The sequence below is a fragment of the Puma concolor genome, chromosome D4, assembly GCF_028749965.1.
Source record: "Puma concolor isolate L17-30 chromosome D4, mPumCon1.1.hap2, whole genome shotgun sequence".
Taxonomy (NCBI): Eukaryota; Metazoa; Chordata; class Mammalia; order Carnivora; family Felidae; genus Puma; species Puma concolor.
In genome coordinates this window covers 12,505,827-12,530,226 of record NC_141679.1, presented here as the reverse complement: position 1 = coordinate 12,530,226, position 24,400 = coordinate 12,505,827, and the positions used below count along the sequence as shown (strand labels likewise).

The 24,400-nt window shown below is 40.3% G+C and overlaps 1 protein-coding gene across 8 annotated transcripts in view; it reads right to left on the bottom strand.

Moving 5' to 3' along the window:
- Positions 1-24,400, bottom strand: part of CFAP95 (cilia and flagella associated protein 95) — a 184,101-nt gene that overhangs the window by 132,682 nt on the left and 27,019 nt on the right. For 6 of the 8 annotated variants that reach the window (XM_086684984.1, XM_086684983.1, XM_086684982.1 and 3 more), the window contains exons 2-4: positions 19,799-19,907; positions 6,879-7,012; positions 4,421-4,489 (exon numbers count right to left, since the gene is read on the bottom strand). In XM_086684984.1, the coding sequence (XP_086541110.1) occupies positions 4,421-4,489; positions 6,879-7,012; positions 19,799-19,907 (312 nt within the window). The remainder of the gene's footprint in view (positions 1-4,420; positions 4,490-6,878; positions 7,013-19,798; positions 19,908-24,400) is intronic. The other 2 variants (XM_086684989.1, XM_025931600.2) reach the window with 1 other exon arrangement.

The following is a 24,400-nucleotide window of genomic DNA, read 5'->3' as shown; positions in this document are numbered from 1 at the left end:
GGCTTTAAAAAAATAAACCCACAAGGATATGAAGAACAGGAAAAGGGACATGAGAAACAAGTTTTGGAAGCTTGGAGAAGATGAACAAACAAGTGGTGTGTGACTTAGCAGAAAGCTGAGTAAGTCCTGAAGCAGCAAAGGACAATTGGGCTGGAGTTGCTGGAGAAGCAGCTAGAGCCGCAGGTCTCTGTCACTCTCCACTGCTGGGTACTGCACCTTCTCTCTTCCAGCAGGAACTAGAAATTTATTCACTAGAAAAGGTAAAAGAGGGGTGCCTGGGGGACTCGGTCAGTTCAGCGTCCGACTTCAGGCTCAGGTCATGATCTCACGGTTCATGGGTTCGAGTCCATGATGGACTCTGTGCTGACAGCTTGGAACCTGGAGTCTGCTTCGGATTCTGTGTCTGCCTCTCTCTCTGTCCCTCCCCTGATTGTGCTGTCTGTCTGTCTGTCTCTCCCTCTCTCTCAAAGGTGAATAAAGATTAAAAAAATAAATTTTTAAAGGGTGAAAGAGAAAGTCATTGATCAACAACATGGTTCAGTGACCATACATAATGAAGGATTAATATTGATGTCCCAGCAAAACGCTCTGCTCACTCCAAGAACACAGGTGCCAACCCTTCACCCTTCAGAGGGTCAAATAAGGGAGATTTCTCTGGCGAATCTGACCAGCCCAAGAGGAAAGACTAAAATACTGGCACCAGGGCTTCTGGGGGGTGGGAGGGGAGGGAAGACCTACCTAGATCCTTCCAGTAAAACTCCAAGACAGTAAGTTTCACTCACAGGCTCTTAATCATGAGCAGAAAAGCAAGGATTACCAGACCCCTCAAGAAAGCCTCCAGCACAGATAGATACCATACAAACAAAACCCAAACAGAAACAAAAAAAGCATTTTACATGAAATAGAGACTATGCATGGAGAAAAAATTTAAGAAAAACAAACTATATCATTAACATCCCCAGATAGATAAGATATTATAGTCATGAAATAAAAAAAGGATCCAATAAAAACAGAAGGATTTAAACAAACAAACAAAAAACAACTCAATAGTAGGGTCGAAGAAACAGAAGATAGTAAAGAAAAAAATAAAACAGAAAGACAAGAAAAGTAGAGGACCAGGCCAAGCAATTCAACACCCAAATAAAGGATTTCCAAAAAGAAAGAACAGAGAAAATGGAAGGTACAAATCATCAATGAAATAAATTAAGAACATTTCCCTGAATTGATAGAGTTTCTAGACTCAGGTTGCTGAGTGTCTAGCCCAGCAGACTTGCACAGCACTTACCACATACACATCAATTACTTTTCTAATTATCTTATGTATATTAACTTGCTTAATCATCACTGCAACCCTAGAACATGGACACCTTTATAATTATCATCCTCATTTTACAAATGAAGAAACTGAAATGGCTAAGCCACTTGCCCAAGATCATACAGCTGGTAAGTGGGCAGGGCCAAGATTTGAAGGCAGGTGATGTAGCGGTGGAACCCACTGCATGAGATTACCAGGTAGGATGGAGCATCACTGTAAAATTTCAGAATACACCACAGACGGTTCTATTTGATTTTTTAACACCAGGGGTGTCTATTATTTCCATAGTGCGTGCAGGGCCGCATACTTGACTGAGAACCCAAGGGAACCCGATGTGGACTCCTGTTCCCACCTCCACACACAACTTCCTTCTCTCTGACACCCTGGTCCTACAAGTTTGAGTCACATTCAGAAGTTCTAAAATCCTATTCCTGCTTCCTAACTCAACAGGAATATTGCTCTGCAGTGGGGCTCACCTGCCTGCATCGCAGCTGGAAGACATGTCCTCAGAGAGTAAGTCAGGGAGAATGAGACGCCCTCACCCCCATCTCAAGGAGCACAGAGACACACAGTTGCTACCCAACACTTGATGACAGTTGCCTACTATATTTTGCCTGGTTCTATAGTTACTTGTGGCAGGATGGTAAGTCTGCAACCAGTCCTTGTGTCTGAAGATATCTTTGTCTGACCCTCCCATTTAAATAGTTCTAGGTTCAAAATTCTTTTCCTTCAACATTTCAATGTTATGGGTTCGCATCCAGTGTTGCTGTTGGAAAGTTAACGTCAAATTGATTTTTATTATTTTGTCTTACGTTTGCAACTGTTTATTTCCCCAAGTAATAGAGCTTTAAATTCCCGTTCCATTTGTTCCACCAGGTCTGCTTCCTCTGGTATAAGTCACCTATGTCTTGTCATTCTTCATGATGCTTTTTATTCTTTAGATGTGTCATGATATGTTTTAACTAGAACTTTGTATTATTCCTGAGACTACCAGATGCCTCTGCTTTGATGACCACAAAGGTGGCCCATTGAAAAGGGAGGCCTAGCTCCTGTCTTCACTGTGAGTGAGGGTGATGTGGGTTGAGCACCACTGCTACCGCTCTCTGGGCTTAATGGTGCTTTTTCTCCCTGGCATTTCTTCCTCCTTTACGTGCACTGCCTCGTTCCTCCATATCCAAGATTGCTTTCTCAAACTGGAGTTGGAGGAGACAACTCAGATCTACTGGCCATCTGTGGCTGGAATTACAGATTTCAGTGCTGAGATCAGAGTGATTTCAGGGAGGTAGATTGTTGGTATCAAATCATCTAGTATGTAGAGCCCTGGTGTCTCCTTTTCTGTCCTGGACTAAAAATAGTAGACAAAGCCAGTGCAGAGAAATCCAACTTTCAGCTTATACTCCAGGTTTGCAAACACAATAGACAAGACTCTTTGAGCTCCTGCATAAGCCTGGCCCACCGAGAACACTGCTTGCATCCTGGTCTGGCTCAAGACTCCATCTAGAGACTTCAGTCTTTGCCTTCTCTCTTCTCCTCCTCCCCTACTCCATCTCCCAGCCCTCTCTTCCTCTAACCCATCATTTTCTTTAGAGTTTCTCAACATTTTGATACAGTTGTCAAAGTCTGCCTCTGGATTCATTCTGCCTTTCCATGTTGTTGCTAGAATTTCCAGATTTCAGTGCAAGGAAGGGAGCCAGTGGGATTTTTTTTTTTAGCTCATCATCTTCATGGAAGCCAGAAGTCCACCCTCCTCAGGGATCATTTGGAAATACTCCCTGTGGGCCTTCCAGCCCACTTAGATATGCTACAGCAGCCTGTGGGAGACACAGGCCAGGCCAGCCCCACTGCAGCAATCAAGGTTAGAACCTGCATGGTAGAACACCTGGCCAGAATTTCAAGTGACTGTGAAATGGGGTGTGGGGCATTGTCATTTAGGACGTTTCCCACCTCAAGCCCAGGCAGACTGCAAAGTAGCTTAGTTCTAATGCCAGACAGTTGTCACAGGAAGCAAAAACATCTAAATTGCTGGTAATGATGACATGTCCCCATGTCCACACAGCGCACAATTCAATACTTAGAATTTTATAGAGCTTGTAAGTACCTATATTTCCGTATCACTTAGCTATATGTCATTACAGAAATTATGAAAGTTTGTCTTGTTTACAAAGATGAGTGGAAGATAAATTCGTTTTCTGTAGTAACAAGTCATGCCTCCCCAAAATAAATATATTTCTTTTATCAGTAAAAATTAGCAGTCTCTTGCTCTATAGTCCAAGCTCATAACTCATAGTAATGTTCTATAAAGTCACTGCAAACACTGAATTAGCAAACCCTGAACCGTTGCTCTAGGGGAAACACAGGGTTAGGTTCCTGAGAGCCTCTGGCCACAATATTTTCATCAGCCAATTAGTACGTGTCCTGGTTTTATCTGCGTTTCTATTTAAAGTCACTTTAATATGCACTGTTAATTCATTAACATTGAACATGGCCAACAGCACCATAACTCATGCCTGAAGGAAACTTACCTAATGCACATGTTTTCTCCATTAGTCACATCACAGTCCTCTTGTGCTTGGAACACAAGACAGCACTTTAACATTGCACTTGCAAGCCATTTCAAATAGCAAAATCACCAACAAAAGGCACACGCAAAAAGGCAAAAGTCATTGCAGTAAAAGACTGTGAGAAGGACACTCAGGTACAGTACAAGAGCCAAAATGGGAAGATACAGTTCTACTTTCCTCCAGGTCAGCTGGGAACGTGCACACTGGTTGGCTCAATTTTTTTTTTGCCTTTCTGTGCAGATCCGTGAATGACTGCAACAGCACCCTGAGCATTGATTGATTTGGGGGTTACGAATAAATTATAGCAAGTAGGAGAATTTGCAAATACAGAATCTGCAAATAATGAGGATTGACTATATTATTATTACTAGTGCTTGCATATTGATGGGAAAACAATACTTTTGTTAAAGGAGTCTGTGAAATGCTATGTAAAGGGTATTTTGTTGACTATGTAGACTCCTCATCCCCTCACCTCCGCAAACAAACCTCCTGATTAATTAAGAAGTATTTTGTGCAATCTGCAGCAGGTTTAGGGACTACTAACATTTTGCGATGATCTGGTGGGTGTCTAGTAAAGAGAGCTCCAAAGCCAGTAGCAGGCAATCCAGTGTCCCTGGAAACAAAACAATAATTTTTAGAGAATATGTCAGACTGACATTTATAAACTTTTATAAACTTTCAGAGCTATACAAAACTTATTTGGGGCTGGATTTTTTAAATCCTTTTTGTTTTTTATTTTAATTCTAGTGTAGTTAACATACAGTGTCACGTTAGAGTCAGGAGTCAATATAGTGATCCCACAGTTCCATACAAAGAAAGCAGTATTTTGATTGCAGTTGGCTAATAATCTAGTTATTCAAGCTGCTAAAATGGAGAGTGATACAACAATAGCCAAATTGTGGAAAAAGCCTAAATGTCCATCAACTGATGAATGGATAAAGAAATTGTGGTTTATACACACAATGGAGTACTACGTAGCAATGAGAAAGAGTGAAATATGGCCCTTTGTAGCAACGTGGATGGAACTGGAGAGTGTGATGCTAAGTGAAATAAGCCATACAGAGAAAGACAGATAGCATATGTTTTCACTCTTAGGTGGATCCCGAGAAACTTAACAGAAACCCATGGGGGAGGGGAAGGAAAAAAAATGAGGTTAGAGTGGGAGAGAGCCAAAGCATAAGAGACTCTTAAAAACTGAGAACAAACTGAGGGTTGATGGGGGAGAGGGAGGGAGGGAAGGGTAGGTGATGGGCATTGAAGAGGGCATCTTTTGGGATGAGCACTGGGTGTTGTATGGAAACCAATTGGACAATAAATTTCATATATTAAAAAAATAGTGTGTGTATTGATTACATGCTGAAATGATAATATTTGGTATGTGTTAGGTTAAATAAAACGTATTGAAATAAAAAAAAATGGAGAGTGATAGTAGTAAATGTATGGCTGTAAGTAGGACTGATCAAGCAAATAATGGTGCTTGGTATTGAGATAAGGCTTGTGGTTTTGTATTAATTATAGTAATAAAATTGATAGAACCTATAATTTGGGATATACTTGTTAACTGTAGGGAAAGGATAGTTAGGTCAACAGAGGCTCCTGGATGAACAGGATTACCAGCTGGCTGGAGGTGGGCACACAGTGCAACGTGCTCCAGTACCTGCTTCAACTATTGATTTTGTGAGCAAGGGACACAGTGATGGGGGCAGTAGACAAAATTTTTACCTGAGAAAATACTCTATCAGGAGCTCCAGTTATTAATGGGATTTGTCAGTTTCTGAATCCTCCTTTCAATTATAACTTGTATAACCATTAATGGGATTTGTCAGTTTCTGAATCCTCCTTTCAATTATAACTTGTATAACCATTAATGGGATTGGTCAGTTTCTGAATCCTCCTTTCAATTATAACTTGTATAACCATGAAGAAAATTATTACAAATGCATGGGTGGTATAGCTGGGGAGGAATTTTTATGATAGATTTTTAAAAGATTTTCATGTCTGCACCTTTCACGCACTTTGCAAAATAAAATGTCCCAACAAGTAAATTAAAAATTCAGCATTTTGTCATTGTTTTCACTGCATTTTCCAATAGTTACAAGATAAGACAAAGTCTATGGATAGAGTTTTCCATGGAAAGGCACTATACCAAGTTTCAGGACTACAGATATGAACAGATAAGAAACAGTTCTATGGGGTGCCTGGGTGGCCCAGTTGGTTAAGTGTCCAACTCCTGACTTCAGCTCAAGTCATGATCTCATAGTTTGTGAGTTTGAGCCCCACATCAGGCTCTGTGCTGGCAGCACCCCTGCTTGGGATTCTTTCCCTCTCTCTCCCTCTCTCTCTGCCCCTTCCCTGCTCACACTCTGTCTCTCTCAAAAATAAATAAACGTTAAACAAATTTTAAAAAAAGAAATAGTTCCTACTTTCAAGGAACGATTTCAAGGGAAACACACATACATATAAATAAGTAGAATGTAAATCCAACTGTTATGTAGAGCATTAACAAAATGCTCAGAGGGCAAGAATATAAGAGCAATTAATCCTGATTGACAGCTCACCTAATTTTTACTGCTTGTCAGGCAATATTTCTATGAACATTTCATACTTCTTTACACCTAAACTTCCCAACAACCTTATGAAGTAGATACTGATTTTAATTCCCATTTTACAGGTTGAAAACCTGAAGATTATAGATACTGTTTACTTTCACAAGTAAATGGTGGAGCTGGTGTTCAAACCTAAATAGTCAGAACACTGACCAGAAAAAAAAAATGTGTAAAGAGGACCCAGAATGGGTAATGCTGATTGGCAAACACTTGAAGGAAAGGGAATTCTAGACAGGGGGAACAGGATGAACAGAAAGCACAGGAGATTGAGATGTGTTCACCGTGCTTGATGTGTTCCTGTAATGGGTATCCAGGGCCACTGCACCTCCTCACTGCTCATCCAGACCCTTTCCTGCACATATATGTTCTGTAAGTGAAGGAAAGTATTAAGAATACCTTTCAATAATCCCAGAGCTCATTGTTTCTTCATTCAGTAAAGCCTTTCTCTTTATTGTAGCCAATTCTCTGTTTAAATAAACTTGTGCCATTTGTTCATGTGTTTCTGATATCCAAATCTGGAAAAATAGAAGCTACATATGAGAAAAGTAAATACATTGCCAAAAATGGTCAGTTACTAAAATATTTTTGTTGAAGTACATTACTGATTTTTTTTTTTTTAAGAGAGAGAGAGAGAGAAAGGGAGTGCGTGTGTGTGTGAGCAGGAGGAGGGGTACAAGGAAAGGGGGAGAGAGAGAATCTCAAGCAGGCTCCACACTCAGTGAGGAGCCCCACTTGGGGCTTGACCCAACAACTCTGGGATCATGACCTGAGTTGAAATGAAGAGTCAGATGCTTAACTGACTGAGCCACCCAGGTGCCCCAAAGTATATATTGATTGTAATTGTTGACGCTGTTGACATTAAAAAATAAGTAATATCTTTGGGCGCCTGGGTGGCTTAGTTGGTTAAGTGTCCAGCTTCAGCTCAGGTCATGATCTCACAGTTTGTGGATTTGAGCCCCACGCCAGGCTCTGCACTGACAGCTCAGAGTCTGGAGCCTGCTTGGGATTCTCTCTCTCTCGCACTCTCTCTACCCCTTCCCCACGTCTCTCTCTCTCTCTCTCTCTCTCTCTCTCTCTCTCTTAAAAATAAATAAACTTAAAAAAATACCTCTTAGCAGTCAATGATTTCATTGTAAATATGTGAAAATGCCAATTCCTTACTATGTTACTGGAAAATAAAAAAATCAAATTGGTTGTTTCTATGAAATGCCTTCAACTAAATACTGCTTTCTCCTTTCTTCTCAAGGATCATATATGTTAATTTCTCTAAGTAAGAAAATGTTTGTAGCAATTGCTTTGTAAATCACATGGGACTTCAGATACCAGCACCAGCAATGAGCACCAGCAGCAGCAGCACCATCATCATCCATTCTCTATCAAGGATGACTCAACAAGCTATCAAGCAATTACTCCTATGAGAAAAACCTGCAAATTGCAAGATGTCCTCAAACCAATTGAAGAAGCATCAGGGGTAACATCTAGGGGATCTTATGAACAAAAATTGGCATTGAGTATTCAATATTTTTTCCATTCCAAACTCTAGAAGATCATGAATGTGGAGGTTCACAGCAGAGAAGCAGAACTCACCACGACCAAGAGAACCCATTACTTTCCCCAAACCTGAAGACTAACCTCCCTAAGACATCCAATGAAGTCCTAGATCACACTAATACCATATATATAATGTATATATACACATATATATACACACACCCATATATATATATATATAAATATATACATACATATATATATATATATATATATATATATATATATATATTTTTTTTTTTTTTTAAGAGAGAGAAAAATCTCTGTTTAGATATTTGGAGACTTGAACTGCAAGAGTATCTTAGCTATAGTCAAATACCCATGGCCCACTTTGGGTCAGTAGAATAAGGTTCTGCTGTAACTGGGAGCCTACCCTACTCAAAGCAGTTTTATAGTCTCTGGTCCTGGTTCCCTGGTCTACTCCATGGCTCTATAGATCCTTGGCTTCTCTGACCAATGTTCTCTAAGGCCTCAACCTCCTGAATCACCAGCCACCCAGCCCAATTTCTCAGCTCTGACTCCTTATACCCTTTGCTCAACTACTCTTCCTCATAGATTCCCAGGTTCACAAGTCCATGGTAAAAGACACTGTATTATTGAGCTTCATATTATATACTTTAACAAAAAAATAAGACATTTACTTTGGGAAATAAATTACTATGCACAATTTTGTTTTAATGAGTAAGGTTGACCCAAAAATTAACCTTAGATAATGCTCTGGTCATATTCAGCAGTAAAATATTTCAACATTTTCAATCAATCAACACCTTTGAAAATTATATGAAACGAAGATATTTGCAAACATGAAATAATGAGGAGTTAAAAGAAAAACAGATGATAGCATTAGTGGATTTAAGTTTATTGACTGAGTATTAAGCACTTCATAGGCATGATTTCATTAAATACTGAAAGCAATCCTATGAGTCTTGTGTATCAATCGTAGTCACAGAAAGAAAAGAACAATCAAATGGGTAACTGAGTAGAGTTTAATGGAAGATCAGTTTATAAAAGTGTGGCCAGCATTCAGAAAATGTTGAAGCACTCTGAGGGTAGCAATTGTGGAGAGCCATAGGGTAGGGCAGTTACTGGAAACTAGTAAGGCCTATAGCTGTAAAGAGAAGGTCACTTGGTACTTGTGGGTTTCAGAACAGACATACGGTATCTTAGTCCATTTGGATTGCCCTTATAAATGCCATAAACTGAGTGACTTATAAACAACAGAAATTTATTTCTCACAGTTCTGGAGGCTGGGAACTCCAAGATCAAGGCACCAGCAGTGGCTGGTGAGAGCCTACTTCCTGGTTGATGGACAGCCATCTTTTCATCGTACCCTCACACGGCAGAAGGAGGGGAAGGAACTCTCTGAGGTCTCTTTTATTATGGCACTAATCCCATTTCTGATTCCATCCTCATGACCTGATCACTTCCCAAGGACCTACCTCCTAATTTCATCACCCTGGGGGTTAGGATTTCAACATTTGAGTTTTGGGGGCACATAAACATTCAGTCTATAGCACACAGCCACTGCCAAACCATGGCCCTGCAGGGAGAAAATCACAGAATAAATGTCCAAGCTAACTCGCCCACCACCTCTGATCATCTGTGAGTGCCTTCCACAGGCTAATCTGAACAGAAAGCCAGAGGACAAGGAAACTCATCAAAGCCATCCATAAAGGTCAGCTTCTGGGCACAGAGCAAGGTTGAGAAGGGTGGAAAGTAGATCTGAAGGGAGAAAAGAAGAACACTTGGCATAGTTTTTCTTCATTTTAGGGAAGGGAAAACTGAGGCTGAAACAGATTAAGTAACACCTAGGTAAACCAGTGAGAAGGTAGAAGTTACACAATTCAAAACATGCAATCTGACTCATTCATTGATCAATCCATATCTATGAAATTCCAGGCTAGAATAGTAAACTAACTCCAGAGTCTCTACTGACTGTAGCTTAGTGAGTTGCAGTAAAGCCTGGGGATAATGGTAATAACAACAGCACATGTCAGACGCTATTCTAAATGTCTTCACGTTAAGCGTTCATGAAAACTCTAATATCCCCACTTTACACTGGAAAAAATAAAGACACAAAAAGTTTTAGACTCTTGATCAAAGTTACAACCTAGTAAGTGGTGGAGCCAAAGGTCCAAGAGAAGCCATCTGCCTCCAGAGCCCAGTCTGAACCTTTGTTTCCTGTATCAGGGGCAAATGTTGTCCCTCAATTTCATCAGTAATAGAACATCAAAATTTCAGGTGGGCATATGGTGTTTCAAACTACATTTTCTAGTGTCCTTTATTTTTTAAAAAAAAGTTTTTAAAGTTTTAATTTAAATTCCAGTTAGCTAACTTACAGTGTCACATTAGCTTCAGGTGTACAATATAGTGATTTAACACATCCATACGACACCTGGTGCTCAACGTAACACGTAAACTTCTAGTCTCCTTTATATGTAAATAGAACTAGTGGCTGGTTCTGAACAACGAGACATAAATGGAAGTAATTTATACAACCTCCAGGAAAGGTCCTGCTTCTGTTTTTCTCTTCCTGCTGTCTGAAATGTGAACATAATGACAGGCTTCTAGCCACCATGTTGGACTCTGCACAAAGGATGGCAGAGTAGAAAGCTGGAAGGAATAGGTCTCTGACAATCTGCGCGACTTCCACGCCAGTCCTGACCTGCTATCCTCCAGACTCTTTACGGGAAAGAATAAAACCTTATGTGAACAGCCACTGTTGATCTGTGGTTTCTGTTGCATGTGGGCAAACCTAATCCTACACCATTTTAATGTGAAAAATCACTTTGGCCTAGAAATGTTCATAACCTGACATAAGGGTGCATAATTTATAAAAGCACTACCATATGTTTAAAAGTCTTTTGGGCTCTCTATATACATATATATATCACAAACTGGAGATTGGCAATTTGGTGTGTGAGATAGCTAAGTTAACAGAGCACAAACTCATAGGATAATCACTAAAATTTCCATTAAATTTGCATAATAAAATCTAGCTTGAGTCAAATGATAATCTAAAAAATATCTAATGTGTGTATAGGAAGTTTGCTTCATAACTTTATTCTTATTCCCCATTTTCCTATCAATTTTTCTTAAAGTCCCAACTTGTAATCTTCCAAGATGAACTCTTCCTGTATGTACAGCATTTAAGAAATCCCAGTAGACATGTAACCTGGGTAACTGGCACAGGGAAAGAGAAAGTCATTTATGACTGCCCCTCAAGTTCCACATTTGAGGGTAAACAGACTCTTTCTGCTGTGGATGACTTACTTACAGAAGAATCTCTCTTGGGAAGATTCATTTTAGATGATCACTAATTGACATTTCTTTCTTATGTTGCTTATCGGGTCCCCAGAAAGCAGACTCCTCTGACTCATACTGAAGGAAATGCAGATATTTTCCTTTTCTATAAATATTTTTTAAATGTTTATTTATTTTTGAGAGAGAGACAGAGCATGATCAGGGGAGGGGCAGAGAAAGAGGGAGACACAGAATCAGAAGCAGGCTCCAGGCTCTGAGCTGTCAGCACAAAGCCTGACGCAGGTCTTGAACTCATGAACTGTGAGATCACGACCTGAGCCAGAGTCAGACACTTAACCAACAAACACCCAGGTGCCCCTGCAGATACTTTTCAAGTCAAGTTCCCTCTCTGATGCCACAGGCTGCTTTGGGAATAAGTCAGACCTCAGTCAACCAAGTTTCCCAACTTCAGGGTAATACTTAATCAAATTCCCTGCCCAGAATGAAGTAGCTTATCCTGTGGGGATAGGAGGGGTCGAACTCAGCACAGAAATTCTCTCCAAATTCCAAATACTCTCAGCCAGGTCTCTTTAATTTCAGCCTTTTCTTTCTTTCTTTTTTTAATCTTCAAGGTGGATAAGGGACCAAGAGGCTCAAAACCAGTCACTTCCCCCAAATGCTTCGCATGTTCTACGTGACAGATTTGGCACCTCACTCTGGAATACTTAAGTTGGCATCTATTATCACAGATCTTCAGTCATAACTGAAGAGTTTAGTTTTACCCTGTAAAACAGCACTTCCCCTGTCAACTGTAGCTTTCTTGTACTATTGCCAAAAAATCATCATCATCAAGTAATATTGAGACTTTGTTAAAAGTCTTTATCTTTATGGGTACCTGGATGGCTCAGAAGAGGATGCTTGGGATTCTCTGTCTCCCTCTCTCTCTGCCCCACTCGTGTGCACTCTCCCTCTCTCGAAAATTAATAAATTAACCTTTAAAAAGTCTTTATCTTAAAAAAAAAGGATGATTCTTATTTCTCAGCAGTAGTTTTGCTCTTGTAAATTCTGGCTCTGTTTTCATGTCTAGGAGAACTCAGCAGCTCCACATACAGATTATTTAAAGGATCTCGAGAGAAGCAGAGAGGCCCCCTTCCCATCATTATTTTGAACAACTGGGACTCATGGGGTACAATCAGAAAAATGATTTCACTCTTTTTTTCCACTACTTGTTCAATCTTTTCTTATGATCACTGTCAGATAACAAAACTGTTTCTTTTAACAAAAACAGTCTCAGTTAAGTAATTAATATTAGTAGAATAATCACAAGAGGGCATTTTAGTTGTTGTCTGAGGGAAGGAAAAAACAGAGCAAGTGAAGAAATAGAAAATCAGCCAAACCTCCCCACATGGACACACTTCCCTCTACGGACTTCCCTGGCCTGGAGCACACTCTAACTGGAGGAGGAGAAAATCTTTTGCCTTCAATGAAATTTATCATTTTGATGAGATACTTTAATTAGTGAAATGTGACCAATAGACTTTCTATTATCTGAGAGTGAGCACAAAAATTATAAAATATGTACAACATTTTATCCAGGGACACCAGAAAGAAGTAACTCCACAAAGTAGGGTGAATAGACAGTGGGGACAAAGAATATGTGTGTGTGTGGGGGGCGTGTGATTGCATCTTTTGAGTCCCATTTGTTCAACATAACAGTGGCATGTGCTTAAGCAAACTAATATACTGAAAAAGTAAAATCTAGTTTCTCTAAAAGTTAAATTAGGCATGATTGTTGATACCGAAAAAGAATTGTGAAGGAGAGTGATGGATCAAAATGGCAGACGCCTGTGTTCATTTTGTCCCAAATCCCTAGAAATGGTGGAGAAGATATATGCTAGAATAAATAGGCCCACAATATCATGTGCTGATATTGGAAAAGACACTCCAGAGTAGACCCTCGAGAGGACGCTGGAACTGGTGGCATCAGCTCTAAGCCCAAAGATTATGGAAACATGAAGCAGGAGGACGCCCTCACTCCACAGCCCGCTATCCCCAAACATCTTCCTTTTTCCTGGTTTAAGTGGTTCTCCTCCAATGGTATTTAAAATTATTCCATTTACAAAAATTTGATCCATTTGCCTCTTTCAGGTGCTTAGAGCTGAGTGCAACAAACATCTGTAAGACTATAGAGGCCAAAACACTATTCTACTATGTCAAGCAAGAAAAAAAAAAATACCTGAACCAATTAAGTAAATTATAATTGATTTTCTCAGATCTGGTAGAATTATATGCCTTTATATCCCTTTTAGGTCATCAGTTTTTAAATGTCATACTTCCATCCACTAAAACAGTTCATATTTGAGACCTACTTGGCTGTTCTCTATCACTTCATAAAATGAATGATAGCACACTTTTGTACTATTCACTTATTTTCCATTTTAAAGTCCAAAATGACTGTAATGCTATTAATAGTAATATTAGCCTAATTTGCTCATCCATGCTGTCCTTTTAGTTCCAAAAATGCCTTGGCATTGATCCAGTAGCTGTATAAGAAAATCTGTTTAGTAAAATCACTCATGGTTTTCCTTGTTCTTTTATGTCTGATAAGTTCTCAGCTCTATGACACAGCATCAAATGTACATTGTACTTAATTCTTCTGAGTTTACTTCCTCAGAATCAGTCTTACATACTGATTGTGACACAGCCTTTAGAAGTGGTGTGAGAATCCTTAGGTGAGGGGCTTTGCAAGTGAAGAAGCAATGATAGAAGGACTCCTGAGCATTTTAGTTTACATGGGACTCACTCTGGTACAGCTAAGCAGCACCTGAATAAGGTTTAAATAAAATACCAAGACAAAACACTACAGTTTAAAATACAATTTCCCATAATTTCTTAGGTGAGTAAAATAATCAGAGAAACTCCAGTGGCTCGAATGACTGCTCCCCTGTGAATCTGCAGCCCCATGGCCCCACTGGGTCTCCCCAAGCCTGAAGGACCACCACGGTAGGAATTTGATTATGCCACCACTGAAACCTGACTGGCATGTTTCCAGATTTCACCAACAAATGGTTCTTTAGATTCAGTTCAAGAGCTTCACTGTGGCCTCCTCCACTAGGAAGCCATCCATGATCCTCCCCTCAGCCCATTTCAGTTCAGGTGTCCCTGTCAGCATCCTGATCTTCTCCCCATCATAGCATCCGTCGTACACTTAGCCACTGTGGTTGTAAACCTGCATCGTCTCACAAGCCTGTGAATTCCTGACCTTCCTTGTTCCAAATTATGTTTCTTACCCCAGCACTTAGCAAAATAATAGGCCCTTAATACATATTTGTGGAATATCTTCGTTCCTCCCTCCCTTCCTCCTTCCCTTTTTTCTTCCCTTCATTCCTTCTTGCCTTCCTCCTCCTCTTCCTCCTCTTTCTTCTTCCTCTTTTGCCTTTTTCCTTCTTTTCTTCCTTCATTCCTTCCTTCCACAGATGTTTATTAAGCACCCACTCTATACCAGGCACCATTCTAGGAACTGGAGATAGAGCAGAGAACAAAACAGACCAGTCTTTTCTCTTATGGAGCATGTGTTCTAGTCAAGTAATTTAAATTCCATGAAGAAAACTAAAAGAAGGGAAGGGGATAGAGAGGGGTGATGTGGCCTGCTCTTTTATACACAAATGGACAACTAGTTCACTGAGTAGGTGGGACTTGTAAGTAGGTGCAATCAATAAACAAATCTATTCTTCCTCCATCACTGCTCATCCATAGTCCTTTGGAGAGGTGGATTCTTTCTTATGCTCCTTGATGAAATATAGAACAGTTGCCACCACTTTATGGTCACTCTCAGCTAATATAAACATCTTCTGGCTCCTTCTGTCCCAGGAGGAATCTAACTGAGGTAAGTAAAATACCCAGTCCCAAGTACTGGCCAAAACTCCATTTAAAATGAAAGTTTCATTTAAAATTCCTGTACCTTGGGTCAGCTTTAGCTTGGCATAACTCAGTAGGAAAAGGGGGCACATTTAGCTTCTTCTCAGTTGTCCCCCTTAAACTTCTTTCCTACTCCTCAACTCCCTCTGGCTTCTGGAGGGTTTAAGATGAGTGAGTGGGGATAGGAGGAAGAGAGAGGTAAATGCAAGAAAAATGGAAGTATCATCTTGTTTCGGTTTCCTCTGGGTATGTCTGAAGTCTGACCCTCTCCAGCATTGATTGATGTTCGAAACAGACCTCCTTGAGATATTCTGTTGGATATTAAGATCCCTTCTGGAAGTATTCAGTGGTTATGTTCCATGACACAGGCTGCCACTGTCTGGACTTAACTGTCCTTCCTCAGCCCCTGGGAACCCAGTCAATGTCCCTTAAATCCCTACATGAGGGGCTCTTGGGCAGGTTCTGAGATGACTCCCTGTCATCTTTCTCTTCTACATGGCCCACATCTGATCCCCAAAAGCCACCTCTGGGCCTGAGTGCTCATTTATCTTTGTCCCACCAATAATGTACAGGTAGCTAGTTCCTCTCTTTCTGCTCTGCTGTTTCAGACAGATCACCCGAACCTTAACTTCACCAGGCAGATGAGACTCACAGTACACCTTTTCCAAAACCCCATTTCTTCTCTCAAACTCTACTTTTGGCTTCTTGGATTTCAGTCCTCTTGTATCCTTCATGTGAGTGCTGGCCTAAGGGCACCATCTTTGGGGGCCCCACTCAAGTGGCCTAATATTTCACTTTGGCACATGGGACTATGTTTTTGTTTGTGGCCTTTTGGAGTTTCAGCCAAAATGTAGACACAAAGAAAGGCTAATTTAAAAGCCCGGTACAAACAAACAATGCTCACAATAGCCCCAGCTACAGCATATATGGGCAGTGAGAACTTCATGCAGCAGAAGAGAAATGCTGGTGGACATAAAAAGCAACCACTCAGCAGCAATACTGCAAAAATCCAAAACTGCTAAGAAGACATTTAGGAAAAGAGACATATGGGAATAGGGCTAGCTGGCATGTGTGTAGACGTAATTCAGCAAACAGGATAGAGTTATAGATAAGATGTAAGAAACTGATGCCACAACACATATGCAGTGAGATGTACATAATGCCCAAGTCAGAGGATGAAAGCCAATCAGGTTCATTTTCTGCAGGGAGGATGCAGTGTTGGGGGTTAAAAAGACCACTGGGCTAGGGGTGGAACAACTTAGTGCTCCAAGAGGCAGTTGGAGAAGTATTTAAGATCTTAGATTCTGTAATCAGAGGGGAAAAATAGATTTTAAATTTTAATACAACTTTATAGCTGTTTGACTTTGAACAAGTCATTTAGCTTCACTTCACCTCAGTCTCCTCGTTTATACAACGTGGGCCACTCAGAGGGCCAACCTGAAGATTGGTCCAGACTCTGAGATAAAGTCAGAATCGATCCTGTTGAATTGATCCTGTTGAATTGAATTGATCCTGTTGCATCAGTAGGATGCAATTCATGAAGCAACTTCATTTTAATCATACTGCCTCTTCCAGCCCCCATGGATGGCTAGTTCTTTCCTTTCACTTAATGGAAATTTTAAGCAAATCCCATAACGTTTCTAGGTCCCTCAATCTCAAGAAGGATCTCATTTTAGTTATGAAATTTTCCAGTCCAGTGACATAATCAAAACTTCTAACTGTATTAGATTTAAACTTCTCACTTTTCCAACTGGGGGTGCTTTAGACATAGAATCCTGCAGCAGGTGGGCCTTGCTGTTTCACATGTGTCATATATCTGGAACCCAAGTCATCTAAATTCCAGGACACAAATATTCATCTGTCTCATTCCCTTGAAAACTGAGGAAGGAAAACCTCTCAATTGAGGAAGAAGGGGCATGCAACCCACAAATAAATAAATCCTTCCTGAACTCTAGACTCTAGTCTTCAAGGACATAATCACTCATACTGGCCTAACCTGGTTTAGAATATCTTAGCAGGTGCCTAGATGGTCTAGGATCTTGCTTTAGGATGTGTGGTTTTCACCCACTATTGAGAGTATCCTAGTGTTTAGGCCTCTATCAAAACTCTGTGGCAAGAGGAAAACTCATCCTTACTCCTGCTATATCCAGCATCACACCCGACATATGAAAATATGAAGGTTCTGTGCCTGTATCCCTCTCCTTTTTACACCTGGGACCTTGGGGGGAATCACTGAATATCAGTGAGTCTAGGTTTAGAACTGGAATAATAATATCTTTCTTGTCAACTTTATAACTTTGTTGAGAAGAGCAAGAAACAAGATGGATGAACCAGTGCTTTATACACAAAAATACACAAAAATGTAACTTACTATTAAGATATGAGAATAGCATCAGAAATAGTTGACCCATTGATCTGTTTTCATTCCTATCAATATACCTATAAACCTGGAAGAAGAAGCACACAGTTTCAATGACCATGAAGAAAATAAAATATTATCTAATTTATACATCCTCTATTAAACCTGAGTCTTGATTGCTATGATGTGTAGATGGAACAAAATGAATGTTTGAGGTTCCTACATCTCATAGTTCACCTCATCTCACATCCTCCCACAACCCAGAGGCCAAGAACATTTTCACTGAGAAATCAAAAATAAATGGTTTTTAAGAGTCAAAGATGCTAGGGGCATCTAGGTGACTCAGTCGGTTAAGCGTCCGACTTCGGCTCAGGTCACGATCTTGCAGTTCGCGAGTTTGAGCCCTGTGTTGGGCTCTGTGCTGACAGCTCAGAGCCTGGAGCCTGCTTTGGATTCTGTGTCTCCCTCTCTCTCTCTGCCCCTCCTCTGCTCATGCCCCACCCCGCCCTCTCAAAAAAAAAAAAAAAAAGAGTCAAAGATGCTAAATGCACGCCAGGTAATGCCTGCTTTGCCCAACTTGCTCTTGTCCTGACCATGTAGCCCCGCGCTCAAGAAAGCAAGGCAAAGCTGGCTCTGGTGGAACAGGGCAGAGTGGCTATTGACAGAGTTGAGCATCAGACTTGGGAACCCCTCCATGTACTGGCTAGTGACCAAAAGGCGGCTTGGTGCAAGGTAGAAGGGCAATGTGGGAACTGAGGAAACTATCAGAATGCCCTTGAGATTGGAGCTATAGGGGCAAGAAGGCAATGAGCAGCAAAACAAAATAAGGATGCCAATGAGACAGTGTGTGTGTGTGTGTGTGTGTGTGTGTGTGTGTGTGTGTGTGAGTGAGTGAAAGGGGAGGGGGAGGATGTCTTGCTTTAGACCTGTCTTTGTTCCTGTGACTGTCCTTGATTCCATAGCCAGATACCTGCATCTTTGTAGTAAGTCCCCATTTTTCAGGCTGTCCTTATCATTCTCTGTCCATTGCAAGTATAAAAGGCAAGAAGGTAACAAGCATGGGCCCTGATAGGCTAATTCATTCCCATAACCCTGGAGAACTGAGAATCTTCTAGCTCCATTTCCAATATTGAATTACTCATCTTACTGGGCTTGCCTTATTTCAAGCTAGCCCTGACTTTGGGGGCAGAATGTGATGCAAACCCAGTCTTCTGAACACATTCACATGTGTCCTAGTCAAATTACCAGCTCTTCAGGCCCCAAAGCCATCCTATAAGGCTGAATTGAGTCTTCAGGCAGTCCTAAAGCTCTTAACATGGTAGGACACAATTTGGGAGTCTCTGGAGAGGTGAGCTCCTGCCTTACACTGATTGGGCAGGCACCAAAATAGCCAAGGAATAAGCCACTCACGGCAATTCAAATAGGAAGTACTTGTGCAGTGAATATTCCTTTAGGAATTGGATCATACAAACGTTAGGAGAATAATACCAGCATGTTTTAATAAGTCACAACTCCACCACCTTAAGACAAATACAAAAGACTTGAAATCAAAGAACTGGACTCAAACTCTCACTCTGCCACTCCCAGCTGTTTGACTTTGAGTAAGTCACTTAACTTCTAGGAGTTTCTCCCCATCCGTAAAATAGAAACAATAATACCTACTGCACAGGATTATTGTGAAGGTTAAAGGAGACATTGAACAAAATGCTGTGGCTACAGCAACAGCATCATAAGAGCACTAATAATTTCTTGAGTGCTCACTATATGCTAGGTACTGAGGTAAGCACTTTATTTGCTTTATCTCATTGAATTTTCCCAATAATAACTTTATGAACTGTGCACATTTACAGGTAAGGTCACTGAAGCACACAGTGACTAAGTCACCTGCCTAAGTAACCAACATAGCTTAGGAGGGTGGCACAAAGTGCTTGCACCTTTACTTTTCCATGTTTCACCTGGAAGAAGATTCCACTTAAAGGAAATCAGGGGCACCTGGGTGGCTCAGTTGGTTAAGCGTCGGACTCTTAGACTCAGGTCATGATCTCACAGTTTGTGAGTTGGAGCCCCACATTGGGTTCTGTGCTGGCAGCACAAAGACTACTTGGGATTCTCTCTCCCTCTGTCTCTGCCTCTCCCCTGCTCGTGCTCTCTCTCTCTCTCTCTCAAAATAAATAAATAAATAAATAAATAAATAAACATTAAAAAAAATGTTTTTAAATAAAAGAAATCAGTAGCAATTACTTACTGGGGGTTCATTGGTTCCAAGTCGCCAATATGTTGAATTACACAGTTTTTTTATTTCCTCGGGAACTTCTATATCATAATCTTTGGGATAGGTTTCTCTGTCATGGTGCCTGAGAAAATAAATTAGAATCTGTTAAGAGATAAATCTTATTTATCATGTACTGCTTTAAAACAATTTTTTAATGATCCAATGCAAATTTACCATCTTTATGACATTGCTTTAATTACAAATTCACTGGATGTGGGATATATAAAGTATTTTCCACCTCTTTTCAAGTAATGCTGAGGCTATTTTCTAAAAACAACTTAACACATATGATAAAACTAATAATATCACAAGCACAATACTTATCCAACACAGCAATTACTCAGTGACTCCACTGAACTGAAACTTATTCAATAATGTAGATTATTTACCAAAAGTAAATTCAAAAATAAGACATAGTAATAAATTAAAAAGGCAATTTGTCACGTTAGAAATTTTTTCTACCATCAATTTCTTTTTTTCAAAATGAGAAAGAGCAAAGTATCTGTTATATGGGTTCATAACATGTGCTTCTGGCATTTAAAGAGAGTTTAAAGAAGGCTGACAAACATAAGCTGAAAAAACATGTAGATGGAAGAGGGAAAAATATTCCAAACATCTTGACTACAAGGGTGGATAGAAATAATAATAATGGAGGGATTGGGGAATAGGGAAGGAAAAAGGAAGTGAAGTGGCCTACAGAAGAAGTATCTATTTTTGCAAAGCTTTCTTAGGTGACATAAAGGAAGCTGAACCCAAACATCGCTCAGAAGAGGCCTTGTTATTGAGGGAATACAGGGCTAAGATTATGTAAGGGACACTGAGGTACTCAAGAATTCATCCATCCATCCATCCATCCATCCATCCACCCATCCACTCATCCATCCATTCAATTGTCTATTCATTCAGGAAATATTTTAAGTACCTACTACATGCCAGGAGGGGATGCCATGGGAAACAACCCTAATGCAGTCCTTGCCTTCAGTTGCTCACAGCCAAGCAAGAAACACAGACAAACAAGAGAATTCTACAATGGGCACAGGGTTGTGGAAGCAGAACAGCATCCACTCACCTGGATGGGGCACCGAGAATCCAAGTCAGGAGACCCTAGGCCCACCTCATCCCACTGTTTTGGGACTAGGCCCCTACACTGCATTCAAACTATACCCTTGCTTCCCCACCTCTGAGAGGAGAGCAGAGAACTGCATAGAACACAGCAGAGAGAGAGCCCAGGGTAGAGCAGCAGAGCTCAGGCATGTGAACTCTCTGCCCTCCTAACATCTGAGCATTAAATTGCAAAACACTGAAAGCATTTTGGTACCATATCAGCATTTTTAGAGAGCCTCACAGGAAACTCTCACTTAAATCCTTAGGGGGGAATATTGAACATCAAAAACCAGGAGTGAGAGAGTGAATGGGGCCATGGGTTTGAGTCATTGCTCAGGTCTTAGCTGTGTGACGTTGGGCAAGTCACTTAATGTTTCTGTGCTTTCATTTCCACAGTGTAAAATGAGGACAGATGTAATACCCATGAGATTTTTGCAAAATGAAAAAAATAAAAGCAGAAGATCCTTTATTACTGTCAAGCACCATAAACACCTATGTATAGTGAATACTAATCCACCAAATTTCTGGTGTACAAGAATTGCAACTTTAGTTTTTCCATAATTGTACTTAATTTCTTTTCCAAATGCTCATATTGCCAAGATGGAAAAACCTTAATCTTGGTCAATTATGGATCCCTTCCAACTCTCAAGAGCTTGTGTGATGCTGCAATGCCAAGAATCCATTTCTGTTGTCATCATCTCTCCCTGCTGACATCCGTGGAAACCTCCTCATTCTCCTGTGGTCTTCTAGTATGGATCCACACAGATCTCTGCTCTGCCCTCCTGGTCCTGCCACATGGACTCTGTGTAGACTGGGACTCTGCCACAAGCATGCCATTTTCTAGGCCACCAAGAACCTTCTTGTGTCCCTCTCCACCCAGGGTTCCTGGAAGCCAAATGCCATCCCTAAGCTGTTTGCCTGGCCCATCAAAGTTTCATGGTCCCACCACACTGGGCTTGGGAGGCATACAGAAGCCCCACAGTTCAACACCTCCAAAATCATTACCCGGGAATAGAGGGCTAGGCAGTGACAGGGCCCACCTGCTCAGGGATTTCTATAAGGTCTTAATTCCAATTTGGGGGTCCCAGACAAACCCACATGCTCTCGGCTTCTCTGGTGCCCTCCATCTTCAGTCCATGAACTCTTCATCTCCCAAGGGACGGGGCACCCCAGCCCTTCATCTCCTCTTCCAAATCCAGGGCATCATCCTAAAACCCATCTTAAAACCCATGCTTTTGAACCCAGAAGCCAAGAACTTGGTGTTTTTATTGCTTTCTATGTCTTTCTTCCCTGAGGCAATAAAACCAGATTATCTCCCGGGGAGCATGAGAATGAAGGGGAAAAAGATAGTTAACATTTCATTGTGTGACCCTCAGTGCTCACTTCTTTACTGGTTACCACAGGCACAGTGCCCAGGGTACACGGTACTTTTAGGGTCCCACAAGAGTGTTTTAATAATTTTTTAATCATAAAATAAGAATATAATCCATCTTAGATTGTAGCCATCTTTCTACCAATGTAATCATAAACTATCATTTTTAACTTTTTTTTTAAATGGAGGAAAGGAGCCCATGAAGGCAAAGTTAGTTAATGTCCATGAAAATCAGAATGCGGTCCTCATTATGCCACCAAATATTTTAAGTTGTATTATAACTAGATTATTACAAAAGATGCAGATACGTTTACTTAACAGCAATCTCAGTACTAAAAGTCCAGCACTGAAAACACGAATCTATAATGAAAATGTTTCTGGGGAGGACTGCGCTAATGCAACTGGCATTTCCTAGGGTCTGCCAGCTGCCCGTGAATGTGGTGCCCACAGCCCCCCGTAAGTTATGAGAGATAGACAACTAAAGAAGACCTGCCCCTACTTCTCAGAGGCTGCCAGCCGAGCGAAGAGAAATATGGGTGTTTAAAAATTGTAAAGTATATAGAATAGAATATAAATATAAAATATATATTTACTACATACTAAATATATTATATAATATATATAATACTATACTATATATACTATATACAATATACACTATATACTATATACTATAGTATATATAGTATGGTATTATACCATACTATAAAATATATACAGTAAAAGTGATTAGGGTATTATAAAGGAAATGAGAGACTTAATTAATTCCCTGATTATTTTGTCAGGTGAATATTGGCTTGTGCCTCAGTTTCTCTGACATGAACTGAGAATCATACACTGAGGAAACAACTGAACCAATAGATTGAGAGTCTTAAGTGAAAAGTGACATGTCAATGCAAAATACTATTATATGTAATAATACTTTGTCTTTCTACACTATGCTTTAGTTGAGAGTTTTCAATACTTTGTTAATGCCAACTAAGCCTTACAGCATCTTTATGAGACACATATCAAGGTATAATAATAGATAATAAAGGAATACACACACACACACACACACACACACACACGTTAAAATCCTGGATTGTGAGTAACTTGTTCTGCAAGTGTTCCAAAAGATGAGCAAACATTTCTAACAAACTTTAACTTGATAAACGAGCAATGTCTTTCAATATGAGTAGTACATGAGGTAGAATGTCACATAATCACAAATGAACCAATGGTTCTTCTCTCTCTCTCTCTCTCTCTCTCTCTCTCTGCACAATTGTGGGTGATCATCTCCCATGCTCAGATGCTTGGTCTCAGGCTGTGGTGTTGGACAGAAATCAGTGATTTTTTCAGAACATTGGAAGGTGCCCACAACTGGCATCTGACTATTGCATCAAACTGTTGGATCTCAAGCAATAGCAAGAGATTATGGAGGTGAGCTCGTCTGCAGAGGAAGAGGAGAAAAAGGTGGAGAAATCCCTCACTTCAAATGAGATCAGGAAGATGTGTAAAATATGGGAAACACTACAAAGTTTTGTAGAAAATCACCACCCGAACAAGGCTGTAGCAGTGTGAATGATGAATCTGTTTAACAACAACACTATGTCACATTTCCGTGAAATCCTCAAAAGGAGGCAAAAAAAAAGTGTCATTGGATAGGTTCCTTGTTAAAGTTGCATGAAAAGAAAAAGACTCCATTGAGCCAACAGATAGCAGTGATTCCATTAGTGACAGTGAAAGTCGTCCTACATAACAACCCTCCTCTCTCTTGTCTCCCTCACACCGGCCACAAAGGTTTTCAAAAGCAAGTGCAGGTTAGTTTGTTTATTTGTCTTTATATTTTGTATTTTCTTTATTATGTTGTATTATATTACAATATTATAATCATTTTTATATGCATATTTTTAGGTTGTGAACGAATCATCTGAGTTCCCATTATTTCTTATGGGGAAATTGGCTTTGACATACAAGTGCTTTGGATTACAAGTATGTTTCTGGAACAAACTGTGCTCTCAAATGAAGACTTTACTGTATTTTAATAGCTTTGTTCTCCTTGCTACCTGCATTTATTAATGGTCACCATACAAGTGACCATAACCTGTTGTTTATTG